A 14239-nucleotide genomic window follows, 5' to 3' on the forward strand; every position below is an offset into this window, starting at 1 on the left:
TGATTGACATCTCCCTGCTGGCGGCCGCGAGTCTGCAGGGCGCGGCGTTGCACCAGCAGCTATTGTGAGCTGCTGGTGTAATGCTGAATACGGAGAGCGTATCGCTCTCCGCATTCAGTGAGGTCTTGCGGACCTGATCCGCAATACCTTTGATAATTCGGCCTCAATATATGAAGCAAAGACTAAACCTGACTATGCCACTTCCTACTTTTTTACTACTCTTTATATTTCATAACTTATAGAGAATATATTTTGAATACTTTACTAATTTTACCATAAATAGTCAGTCTATCTAAAATTATGGTAATAAAACTGATACTACATAGGAGAATCTATTTAATGAGAAGTATTTTACCTGCAATGGCATTGGACTTATGTAGTATATACAAAAAGATAACTCAGCTCTAAGCACCAACATCACACAATTAATATGAAACTACATAGTTTAATCCGTTGACCACAGCCATTAATTTGCCTTCTTACAATAACCAACAGAAATTAGCTGCACATTTCACAATATCCATATTTTATAGTTTATTGTCCCTGTATTAATTTATCTGTATTTGTTCCATAGGTAAATGGGAATACCCATTTAATCCAGCCTTAACAGAGATGGAAACCTTCTTTATAGATAAATACAACTCTGTGCAAGTGCCAATGATGTACAAGAAAGATAAAGTCTCTTCAATGTTTGATAAGGAGTTATCCTGTACAGTTCTGAAACTTGATTATAAAGGGAATGCACACATGCTGATTGTTATGCCAGAGAAGGAAGGAGACTTTGTGACACTTGAAGATCATTTAACCAAAGAACTAGTAGATTCTTGGCTACACAAAATGAAGTCAAGGTATGATTTCTCAAAAAATAATGCTTTCTTTTATGTTATACCATTCATCATGATGTCATTCATGTCTTCTGTTCTGATATATATTTCTTTAATTATTTCCCATCCAATCAAAATCAAGGGGTGTAATTATGAACTTATAGTGTGATCACAAGGTTTCCAATTGGTCAAATAGCCCCAAAAATCCAACTATATGGAGCAGTAAAGGCTATTCTTATACTATCTGAAACCGTCTGTTTTCATTGCTTTAGTTTTTATGGTAATACTTTTAGTTAGAATGTGTCTGTTTATATAATTAAAGTTAACTGAACATTGTAGGATTTTTTTAATATATAATTATCTTAAAGAGGGCATTTATTTTATTTTTTTAAAAACACGTTCCAGTCATGAATACATCATTCTGTTTTTTCATTATATTTGTAGAAGAGTGTCCCTCCGCATCACTTAAGCAAAGGCAGTTGACCTTATTATTGATTGAGGATTAGGAGGAAGTAAAAAAACAATACTACATTATTAGTTTAAATTTAAATTTGAACAGCATTTACCTAAATTTATTTTTAGGCAAAAAAAATAAAATTAGTTTATAAGGGCTGCACTTTCAACATTAGCGCGCCACTTGTAATCTAGCCCTTAATTGGGCCTCACCAGACTATCATAGGGGAGGAAGTCAATAATATCCTTAGGCCTCCTTCCCATGGTTGTCTTTAGGAGCATACTGTAGGACACACTTCTTTAATATGATAATGACGCCTGCATCGTGCATGGGTCCACCAACACATAGTTAATTGTTTTTAACTTTTATCCTCATCCCCTTATATTGGCATAAAGTCTAGTTAGGTTTGGCGTCCACAAGACCTTCTACAACATCCTATCTTATGTGACGTTGCCTATTTGACCTGTACCATAGGTAACGTATATGAAACACTTGACAGCCCTAAATAGTTTAGTTCAGGTATCTAGTATTCCTTGGGATAATAAGACATAATTCCAGTTCATTATCATTGCTTTAAATGTCGAAATTAACACAAATTTATTTGTAAACTTGAAACATTGATAAATTGTCTTAGACACAGTGAGTGTAATATATTCTTAAGTGAGAAATTATTCAGTAGATTTAAGAAAGTAAATAGTCATGTATATAATATCCAACTGCTTGATAAATCAACAAAAAAGTTTAAATATACTACCAGAATATTTATTGTTAGTTTTTAATTTTGGCGCATTTATGTATCCATCAATCACCAACCATGTCCTTCTTAGGAACGCACTGCAGTGCACATAGGGCGCAATCACATATGTGGTGACGCCTGCAATGTGTAATAAAATGTATTAACCTCTAAACCGCCAACCCTCAACAACGTAAACTACTATATAAACCTATTAACCTCTAAACCGCCATCCCCCAACAATGCAACACCTAATTAACCTATTAACACCTAAACTGCCAACCACCCACAATGCAAACTACCTAACTTAAATTATTAACGCCTAAACCGCCAACCCCCCACAACGCAAAGTATTAACCAATAAGGGCTATTGGTAGTTTATTGTTAGATTAGGGTTTTTTTTTTATTTTGGGGTGGCTTTTTGTTTTTAGGGGGTATTAGATTAGGAATAACTTTTTTATTTTAGATAATTTGGTTTGTTATTTATTGTAATGCTAGGTCTTTTTTAATGTAATGTTAGGTGTTTTATTTTATTTAAAGTAATTTTTTTATTTTGGGTAATGTTAATTATTTTTTTTTTTGTAATTTATGTTTTTAAAATCATTTTTAATGTAGTTAGTATTTTGATATTTTATGTAAGTGTATTTTAATTGGGGTTAACTTAGGGGGTGTTTGGTTAGGGGGCTTAGTTATTAGATTAATACTTTGTGTTGTGGGGGTTGGCGATTAGATATGTGCATGATCGAAAAATTTGTTTCGGTTCGGAACGATTCAGAGTTTTTCGAATTTTGTTTCGGATCGATTCGAATTCGGAAAACTTCGAATGAATTTGTTTCGTATTCGTTTCAGATTCATTCGGATTCGAAAAAATTCGGCTGGATTCGGTTCGGAAATTCGGAATTTCGGTATGTGTGCTGTGTATTAGACTAGTATTATGTACTATATATTAGGTGTAACCCATAGCAGAGTGATATAACCTAATATACTGTACAATACTAGTGTAATCCATGGCCATCCGAATTTACCGAATAAATCCAAACTAATTCGGATTTATTCTGTAAATTCTGCAGTATTTTAATTCGGAAATTCGGTTTGATCCGAATCTCCGAATTTGCTGAATTTTCCGAATCGATCCGAAATGAATTGCACATATCTATTGGCGATTAGGAGTTAATAGTGTAATTACTTTGCATTGTGGGGGGTGGTGGTTTAAGTGTTAATAGTGTATTCAGATACTTTGCGCTGTGGGGGTTGGCGGTTTAGGTATTAATAGTGTAATTAGATATTTTTGGTTGTGGGGGTTGACGGTTTAGGTGTTAATAGTGTAATTAGGTAGTTTGCATTGTGGGGGGTTGGTGGCTTAGGCGTTAATAGTGTAATTAGGTAGTTTGCGTTGTGGGGGTTGGTGGTTTAGGTGTTAATAGTTTAATTAGGTAGTTTGCGTTGCGGGTGGTTGGCGGTTTAGATGTTAATATGTTTATTAGGTAGTTTGCGTTGTTGGGGGATGGCAGTTTAGAGGTTAATAGGTTTATATAGTAGTTTGCGTTGTGGGGGGTGGCAGATTAGGGGTTAATAACTTTTATTAGAAGTTGTGATATGGGGGGAAGGCAAATTAGGGGTTAAAAACTTATATTAGTGGTTGCCATGTGAGGGGATGGTGGATTGGAGGGGTTTGGACATGTTGGTTTTATTTTTTTTAGCAAGTTTAGATTTTTATTTGGGATTTCAATTTTTTTTTTTAACTTATGTGCCGCAAGCTGTTATACGGGTGTAAGTCGCTGGCGACGCCAGTAGTGTGTATTTGCGCACATTTATGAACCTTGCCAGTTTGTTCGACTTACGGCAGTATAGCATCTGCCCTGCCGGTGTCGTTATGTGATTCACCTGATGTGTGAGGTAAATTTACGGGAAATGTGGGTTTCAGCAGTTGTGCTGAGATTTACGCCCCATATGTAATCTCCCCCATAGTGTGTGACTTTATTTGTCTATTACTCCTTTGCTGAGGCTAAATGCACAGTGAAAAAAAAATATTCTTTTAAAAGAAAATTTTATTTTTACACTTTCGTGTCATTTAAAACAATTTCTCACCAGTGATAAAAACTGATAAACATAGAAAAGAAATAGCAGAGCAGTTTTTTGTTGTTGTTTTTCGTTGTTTTTTTTTTAATAAATAAAAATGAGAAAATATTATTTTGTTTTTGTACAGGAAAATGGATATTTTCTTTCCAAAATTTAAATTAGATCAGAAATATGAAATGAAAAAATTTCTGCAAGAGTTGGGAATAAAAAATATATTTACTGGAAAAGCAAACCTGACAGGAATGACAGAGGAAAGAAATATAAAGTTAACCGAGGTAAGCAAATCCCCCAAATTATTTAAACATATAAGCTAGCAGGTTATTTTTATTGTAAACGTATTCTAAATGAAAACAATAATTATACATTAGGCAATACTTATTCTTGGTTATATTTATACACTGGCAGGTAGATAGATCCAGTAATCACTCATAGAAGGTGACAAAAACTGTGTGCAAATGCTTTAACAAAATCTCGTCTCAACAGGAACAGTAAAGAAGTATATTCCCACAGAAACAGTGTGCGCAAGCTGTTGTTTATTCTTCATTTTCTTTCCCAGTTCTCTGTGATCACTAAAAACAAAAATCAAACAATCTACTTCTTCCTGCTCACCAAAAATCACTCTGCTTACAGTCTGTGTATGGGTTTCTCTACCCTCGGGGGCAGATTTATCAAAGCTTCAACTGATAATGTGCTGGAAGTCCGCGTCAAATTAGACGAAAAGTTGATCCGCCGTAGTTAACAAGTGTCAAATGTTGAAATGTGTGACGTAATATACACTCCGTGATATCAATCCGACGCAGATCGATGCTTGTGTTATTCGAACGGAATACTAATAATGCGCCAGTCACATTCTACTCTATTTGACCCTCTTGTCAATTTATCAAACATTCAACAGGTACGCTCGCGTCTATTCAGGCGCAGCATACCTAACATTCAAACCACCACCCTTGAGGCCACGAATGCCATAGAAATCAATGTGAGTCTAAAAGCAAAGAAAGGTTATGGTCGATGCTGCAAGACAATGAAGCATATTAGATAAGTAAGTAAATTAGGGAGATGTTACCCTACTTATGGATTATGTTACATCTTTGTCTCTCATTACAAAGCAAGGAGACAATATTATTGCTCCAAATTTGGTGCAAAGTATTGCTTCAAATTTGGAGCACTAGTAGATATAGGGATACAAATGAAATAAATACATTACATAATATAGCTAACTTCCTTTTTTTGGGATAAATCTATTTGCACCACGTTTAATGCATGTAATACAAGTCCCACTCTCCACTTCGCACCAAATTTGACGCAATACTCAAACTAATAAACAACCCACAAACTAGTAAAGTTTTCCACAACTTCTTATTGGTAAATGCATAATCACGTGATTAATGACATCAGATTGAAATATACATTTTCTACTATCACTAACGAATCAAATTGCACTTTACTTGAGTCATTAATCCCTCATCAGAACTTGTAAGTACCATTTGTTACATTGTGTATTATACTTTGAAAGTATGTATATGTGAAATTAATATTGATAAAAATTGATGATGACATTAGGCCACACAGTGTAATATTTATGACAATGATTTTAATAATCGAATGGTCTTTGATTCAATATAATCTTAAACTGATAGCTCAAAGGGATAGTCTACCTAACATTAAGCTGTCATGAATCAGATACAGCAGAAATTTAAATCACCTCTTTATTTCATGCTATTTTCAGTGCTTTTCTTCCTTCTCTTGAATTTAATTTTCATTAAGAAATGTCATCTTATATATCAGGTTCCAATCAGACAACATAAGCTCTGTGGCTTACATCAATCACCAGGGAGGAACTCGGATTTCCATAGCCATGCAAGAGGTTACTTGGATTCTTCAGTGGGCAGAGACCCACAATTGCTGTCTATCTGCCATCCACATTCCAGGAGTAGACAACTGGGAAGCGGATTTTCTGAGCAGACAGACTTTTCATCCCAGGGAGTGGGAACTCCATCCGGAGGTGTTTTCCAGCTTAGTCCTTAAATGGGGGGTGCTGGAGTTAGATCTGATGGCGTTCGTGAGAATGCCAAGCTTCCAAGGTATGGTTCAAGGTCTAGAGATCTGCAGGCCGTTCTGATAGATGCTCTGGCAGTTCCTTGGGTCTTCAGGTTGGCATACCTGTTTCCTCCGTTTGCTCTCCTTCCACGAGTCATTGCTCATATCAAACAGGAGAGGGCGTCAGTGATTCTAATAGCCCCTGTGTGGCCTCTCAGGATCTGGTTTGCAGACCTAGTGGAGATGTCATCTCTACCACCTTGGAGACTACCTCTGAGGAAGGACCTCCTGATTCAGGGTCCCTTCTTTTATCCAAATCTTGTTTCTCTGAAGCTGACTGATTGAAGATTGAACGCTTAATTCTGTCTAAGCATGGTTTTTCTGAGTCGGTCATTGAGACCATGATTAAGGCTCGCAAGCCTGTTACTAGAAAGATATACCATAAATATGGCATAAATATCTTTATTGGTGTGAATCCAAGCGCTACTTTTGGAGTAGAATTAGAATTCATAGAATTTTATATTTTCTTCAGGAAGGCCTGGAGAAGGGATTTTCAGTCAGCACCCTGAAGGGTCAGATTTTTGCTTTATCAGTTTTACTACATAAACGTTTGGTGGATGTGCCAAATGTGCAATCTTTTTGTCAGGTCTTGGTCAAAATCAGGCCTGTCTTTAAGTCTGTTGCTTCTCCTTGGAGCCTTAACCTTGTTCTTAAAGTTGTAGAGCTGGCTCAGTTTGAGCCGTTGCATTCCATAGACATTAAGTTGTTATCTTTGAAGGTTTTGTTTCTTGTTACTATCTCTTCTGCTCGAAGAGTCTCAGAACTCTCAGCTCTGCAGTGTGATTCCCCTTATTTTATTTTTAATGCCGATAAGGAGGTTCTTCGTACTAAGTTAGGCTTCCTTCCTAAGGTTGTTTCTAATAGAAATATCAATCAGAAAAGTGTTGTTCCCTCTCTGTGTCCTAATCCTTCTTCTTCCAAAGAACGTTTGTTACACAATTTGGATGTTGTACGTGCTCTTAAATTCAACTTACAGACGACTAAGGATTTTCGCCAGTCCTCTGCCCTCTTTATCTGTTTCTCTGGGAAACGTAAAGGTCAGAAAGCTACTGCTACTACTCTTTCTTTTTGGTTACAAAGTATAATTACGTTGGCTTATGAGACTGCTGGACACCAGTCTCCTGAGAGAATTATGGCTCATTCCACAAGAGCTGTTTCCTCTTCTTGGGCTTTCAAAAATGAAGCTTCTGTGGAAAAAATTTGCAAGGCTGCAACTTGGTCTTCTCTACATACTTTTTCCAAATTTTATATTTTTGCCTCGGCTGAGGCTTCTTTTGGGAGAAAGGTTCTTCATGCGGTCATGCCCTCTGTTTAGGACTGACTGTCTTGTCCCTCCCTATTTATCCGTGTCCTCTAGCTTGGGTATTGGTTCCTAACAGTAATTACTCAAGCTGTGGACTCACCATATCTTAGGAAAGAAAAACAAAATGTATGCTTACCTGATTAATTTGTTTCTTTCTGGATATGGTGAGTCCACGGCCCCACCCTTTATTTTAAGACAGTTCTTACTCCTTTTTCTCCATTTCGCTTTGGTCGAATGACTGGGGGTTGTGGGTAAGGGAGTAATACTTAGCAGTTTAACTGTGGTGCTCTTTGCCTCCTCCTGCTGGCCAGGAGTGATATTCTCAACAGTAATTACTCAAGCCGCGGACTCACCATAACCGGATAAAAACAATTTACCAGGTAAGCATACATTTTTTTTCAACAAGCAGTGACATAGCTACCTCCCTGCACTTTGTATAAATACGTATACTAAATAAATATGTATTAGTCATAATAAGTTAGTTCTCCTAATGTAGTTGTATTGCTGAAAAGGAAAATAATTATTATAAGCTAATTGAAATGTATTGAACTAAATATCTTTTAAGGCAGAGATGTTCAGAGCAGAAAGGGTAAAAAACCCTTAGTTACTTGCCATAGCGGGCCTGGGAATATATGTTTTATTTTTTTCTGAAAACAAAGAAAAGAAAATGTATGCTAACCTGATAAATGTCTTTCTTTCCGGATATGGTGAGTCCACGGCAGCATCTTAATTACTGTTGGGGAATACCACTCCTGGCCAGCAGGAGGAGGCAAAGAGCACCCCAGCTTCCCTTCCCACAACCCCCAGTCATTCGACCGAAGGTAAATGGAGAAAAGAAGCAACAAAAGGTGTAGAGGTGCCTGAGGTTTTAGAAAAAGAACCTGTCTAATAAAAAGGGTGGGACCATGGACTCACCATATCCGGAAAGAAAGAAATTTATGAGGTAAGCATAAATTTTATTTTCTTTCCTAAGATATGGTGAGTCCACGGCAGCATCTTAATTACTGTTGGGAATCAATACCCAAGCTAGAATACACAGATGCTTAGGGAGGGACAAGACAGGTAAACCTAAACAGAAGGCATCACAGCTTTAAGAACCTTTCTCCCAAAAGAAGCCTCCGCAAGGCAAAAGCGTCAAATTTATAAAATTTGGAAAAAGAATGCAGAGAGGACCAACTTGCAGCCTTGCAAATTTGTTCCACAGAAGCTTCATTTTTGAAAGCCCAGGAAGAGGAAACAGCCCTCGTGGAATGAGCTGTGATTGTCTCAGATGTTGCTGTTCAGCAGTCTCATAAGCCAAATGATTTTTACTTTTAAGCCAAAGAGAAATAGAAGTAGCCATAGCTTTCTGGCCCTTGCGTTTCCCAGAAAAACAAACAAAGCATTAGACTGGCAAAAACCTTAGTCGCCTGCAAGTAGAATTTCATCGCACGCACAACATCTAAGTTGTGCAACAAACGCTCCTTATGAGAAGAAGGATTAGGACACAGAGAAGGAACAACATTTCCTGATTAATATTCCTGTCCGAAACAACTTTAGGAAGAAAACCTACTTACTACAAAGAACCACCTTATCAGCATGAAAGATAAGATAAGGGGAATCACACTGCAGCTCCGAGAGTTCTGAGACTCTATGAGTAGAAGATATAGCAACAAGAAACAAAACCCTCCAAGGTAACCTCTTAATATCTAAGGAATACATAGGCTCAAATGGAGCCTGCTGAAAAAACTTTAAGAACAAGGTTAAGACTCCATGGAGGAATAAGAGGTATAAACAAAGGCCTAATTCTGACCAAGGCCTGACAAAAAGATTGCACGTCTGGCACGTCCGCCAGATGCTTATGCAGCAAAATAGACAATGCAGAGATCTGACCCTTCAGAGTTTATGCTGACAAACCCTTCTCTAGACCTTCCTGGAGAAAGGACAAAATCCTAGGAATCCTGACTCTACTCCAAGTGTAACCTCTGGATTCACACCAATACAGATATTTACACCATATCTTATGGTAAAACCTCCTTGTCACAGGCTTGTGAGCCTGGATCAAAATCTCTATGATCGACTCGGAAAACCCACGCTTAGATAAAATTAAGCGTTCAATCTCCAAGCAGTTAGCTTTAGAGAAATGAGATTTGGATGAAGGAAGGGAACCTGAAGTAGAAGGTCCTTCCTCAGAGGTAGTCTCAAAGGTGGAAGAGATGACATTTCCACTAGGTCTGCATAACAGATCTTGCAAGGCCACACCGGTGCTATGAGAATCACCAACGCCCTCTACTGCTTGATCCGAGCAATGACTCGTGGAAGGAGAGTGAACGGAGGACTGAAATTCCAAGGGACCGCCAGAGCAGCTATCAGAATGGCCTGTGGATCCCTTAACCTCAAACCGTACCTCGGGAGCTTGGCATTCTGCCTAGATGCCATGAGATCCAGCTCCGGCACCCCCTATTTGAGGGTCAAGCCAGAAAACACCTCCGGATGGAGTTCCCACTCCCCGGGACGAAAAGTCTGTCTGCTCAGAAAATCCGCTTCCCAATTGTCCACTCCTTGAATGTGGATCGCAGTTGTGGGTCTCCGCCCACTGAACATTTTGAGCCACCTCTTACATGGCCAAGGAACTCCGAGTTCCTCCCTGGTAGTTGATGTACACCACCAATGTTATGTTATCCGACTGGAACCTGATAAACCCAGGCTAAAGCTAACTGATGCCAGACCAGCAGAGCATTGACATTGCTCTCAGCTCTAGGATGTTTATGGGGAGATCTGACTCCTCCCGAGTCTATAGACCCTGAGCCTTCAACGAGTCCCAGACTACTCCCCAGCCCAGCAGGCTGGCATCCGTGGTCACAATCACCCAGGAAGGTCTGCGGAGGCAAATTGTCTGGGAGAGGTGTTCCTGATACAACCTCCAGAGAAGAGAGTCTCATCACATGATCCAAATCTATTCATTGAGACAGATCCGCATAGTCCCCCGTTCCATTGATGATGTCCATGGAAGCTACCATCAGACCAATTACCTCCATACATTTAGCCACTGACGGTCGAGGAGACGACTGAAGGGCAAGGCAATAGTCGAAAATCTTGGATTTTCTGACCTCTGTCAGAAATATCTTTATCGATAGGAAATCTATTATGGTCCCTAAGAACACTACCCTTGTAGCTGGAACCAGGGAACTTTTTCCCAGATTCACCTTTCATCCGAGGGAGCGAAGAAAAGACAACAAGATCTCCGTATGAGAGTGTGCTTGTTGAAAAGACAGCGCCTGAACCAGAATGTCGTCCAGATATTCTGCCCCCTACTAAATCCGATCTTGGATCGGGGGCAAACCCTTCATGTTGACTTGGAATCAGCTGTGGATTTCTTTAATTGATTCCCCTTGTTCCAAGACTGGGTTTCCAAGAAGGCTTGGACTGTTCCTTCTTGGAAGAGGGAGGGTAAGGCTTACCTCTGAAGTTACGAAAGGAATGAAAATTACTCTGACGTCCTTTCTGTCTATTTCTCTTATCTTGTGGCAGAAAAGATCTTTTTCCACCTGTGATATCTGAAATGATTTCAGCCAGGCCAGGTCCAAACAAGGTCTTACCCTTGTAAGGATCGCCAAAAGTTTGGACTTACATGAAACATCCGCAGACCAGGATTTCAACCATAAGGCTCTGCGAGCTAGTACAGCAAAACCAGAAAGTTTTGCTTTCAACTTAATGAGTTGAAAGGAAAGCATCAGTGATAAAGGAATTGGCTAACTTAACAGCCTTAATTCTGTCCTAGATCTCCTCTAATGGAGTATCTGCCTGAATAGAATCAGACAACAAAACAAACCAGTAGGCTGCCGCACTAGTGACAGTGGCAATACACACCACAGGCTGCCATTGGAGACCCTGAAGAAACACACATCTTCTTTAGTAAGGCCTCCAGCTTCTTATCCATTGGATCCTAAAAGAACAGCTATCGTCTATGGGAATAGTGGTTCTCTTGGCCAAAGTGGAAATCGCTCCTTGCACCTTAGGAACTGTCTGCCATGACTCCTTAATGGAGTCAACTATCTGAAATATTTTCTTAAAAATTGGAGATGGAGAAAAAAGAATTCCAGGCTGCTCCCACTCCCATGCAATAATCTCTGTAGCACGGTCTGGTACAGTGAATACCTCCACTGCGAAAGGAACATCAAAGTATTTGTTTAACTTACTAGATTTCTTAGGGTTGACTATGACAGTCATATCGGAGTCATCAAAGGTAGCCAAAACCTCCTTGAGTAACATACGGAGGTGTTCCAGCTTAAACCTGAAGGATACAACTTCAGCATCAGAAGAAGGAATTATACTGTCTGAGTCTGAGATTTTACCCTCAAATGCTACCGATGCACCCTGGTTAGCCACAACTGGATCAAAAACCTTACTAACTGAATCTTTAAATTTCCTCTTGCTCTTTCCCTGAAGCATGGGAAAGGCAGATAACGCCTCAGATACCGCAGCTGATACCTGGGCAGTAATGTCTTGCATATAAACTCCTACAGGAACATGAGAGGAACCACAGGGCACTGCACATGGAGACAATAATGATTGGGAGGCTTGAGGAGAAAGATGCGGCATATCTGATACAGGAGAAACCTGGACAGCATCAGCCTTCGATAATGATGGCTCAGGATCAAAAAGTTTATCCTTGTAAAACAAAGTTCTTTCAATATGTGAGGAACAAAAACGAATGGGTGGTTCCACCTGGGTGTTAAAGCAAAGCTTACATGCAAGCCTCTTAGTCCATATGCAAACAACCAGAAGACATAGCTTCAAATTTGATTCCTAACAATCCCCAGGCAATCCTCTATACCTCAGCTATACCGCTGAGGTGCCTACTTGTCCTGCTGACTAAAACTTCAGTAGTCTATCAGCTGGCTTCAAAACAAAACGTTCCGGTTTACTACGGAATCCCACAGTTGACTGAGATTGAAGCCAGAGTCAGTATTTACAGAGTCACCACCCTGGAAGCTCACAATTTGCAATGAGCCCAGAAAGCATGCACTAACACTTACTGCCACCTCAAGGAGAGAACCGCTATGTCATCATGGTCAGTCCCGGCGGCCATTACGACTCTCCAAACTGCAAGTGCCTTATTTATAAAACCACAGCAGACTGTATAGACAAGTAGCAGAGCAGCAGGGACTACAGGCAGATTATGGACAAACAGATACAATCAGCAGACTGTTTAGGCAAGTGACAGAGCAGCAGGTACTACAGGCAGATTATGGACCAACAGATACAATCAGCAGACTGTATAGACAAGTAACAGAGCAGCAGGTACTACAGGCAGATTATGGACAAACAGATACAATCAGCAGACTGTATAGGCAAGTGACAGAGCAGCAGGTACTACAGGCAGATTATGGACCAACAGATACAATCAGCAGACTGTATAGGCAAGTGACAGAGCAGCAGGTACTACAGGCAGAGTATGGACCAACAGATACAATCAGCAGACTGTATAGGCAGGTGACAGAGCAGCAGGTACTACATGCAGATTATGGACCAACAGATACAATCATAAGACTGTATAGGCAAGTAACAGAGCAGCAGATACTGCAGGTTGATTATAGACCAACAGATACAATCAGTTGACTGTATAGGCAAGTGACAGAGCAGCGGGTACTACAGGCAGATTATGGACCAACAGATACAATCAGCAGACTGTATAGGCAAGTAACGGAGCAGCAGGTACTACAGGCAGATTATGGACCAACAGATACAATCAGCAGACTGTATAGGCAAGTGACAGAGCAGCAGGGACTATAGGCAGATTATGGACCAACAGATACAATCAGTAGACTGTATAGGCAAGTAACAGAGCAGCAGGTACTACAGGAAGATTATGTAACAACAGATACAATTAGCAGACTGTATAGGCAAGTGACAGAGCAGCAGGTACTACAGGCAGATTATGGAACAACAGATACAATCAGCAGACTGTATAGATAGGTGACAGAGCAGCAGGTACTACAGGCAGATTATGTAACAACATATACAATTAGCAGACTGTATAGGCAAGTGACAGAGCAGCAGGTACTACAGGCAGATTATGGAACAACAGATAAAATCAGCAGACTGTATAGGCAAGTAACAGAGCAGCAGGTACTACAGGTAGATTATGGACCAACAGATACAATCAGCAGACTGTATAGGCAAGTGACAGAGCAGCAGGGACTATAGGCAGATTATGGACCAACAGATACAATCAGTAGACTTTATAGGCAAGTAACAGAGCAGCAGGTACTACAGGAAGATTATGGACCAACAGATACAATCAGCAGACTATAGGCAGGTAACAGAGCAGTAGGTACTACAGGCAGATTATGGACAACAGATAGAATCAGCAGACTGTATAGGCAAGTAACGGAGCAGCAGGTACTACAGGCAGATTATGGACCAACAGATACAATCAGCAGACTGTATAGGCAGGTGACCGAGCAGCAGATACTGCAGGTAGATTATGGACCAACAGATACAATCAGTAGACTGTATAGGCAGGTGACAGAGAAGCGGGTACTACAGCCAGATTATGGACCAACAGATAGAATCAGCAGACGGTATAGGCAGGTGACAGAGCAGCAGTTACTACAAGCAGATTATGGACCAACAGATACAATCAGCAGACTGTATAGGCAAGTAACGGAGCAGCAGGTACTACAGGCAGATTATGGACCAACAGATACAATCAGCAGACTGTATAGGCAGGTGACAGAACAGCAGTTACTACAAGCAGATTATGG

The 14239-nt window shown here is 39.9% G+C and overlaps 1 protein-coding gene across 3 annotated transcripts in view; it reads left to right on the forward strand.

The window, feature by feature from the left end:
* SERPINA10 (serpin family A member 10) overlaps positions 1-14239 on the forward strand; it is a 71191-nt gene that overhangs the window by 32801 nt on the left and 24151 nt on the right. For all 3 annotated transcript variants that reach the window (XM_053689385.1, XM_053689386.1, XM_053689387.1), the window contains 2 exons: positions 575-848; positions 4218-4365. In XM_053689385.1, coding sequence (XP_053545360.1) covers positions 575-848; positions 4218-4365 — 422 coding nt within the window. The remainder of the gene's footprint in view (positions 1-574; positions 849-4217; positions 4366-14239) is intronic.

The sequence above is a fragment of the Bombina bombina genome, chromosome 1, assembly GCF_027579735.1.
Source record: "Bombina bombina isolate aBomBom1 chromosome 1, aBomBom1.pri, whole genome shotgun sequence".
Classification (NCBI taxonomy): Eukaryota; Metazoa; Chordata; class Amphibia; order Anura; family Bombinatoridae; genus Bombina; species Bombina bombina.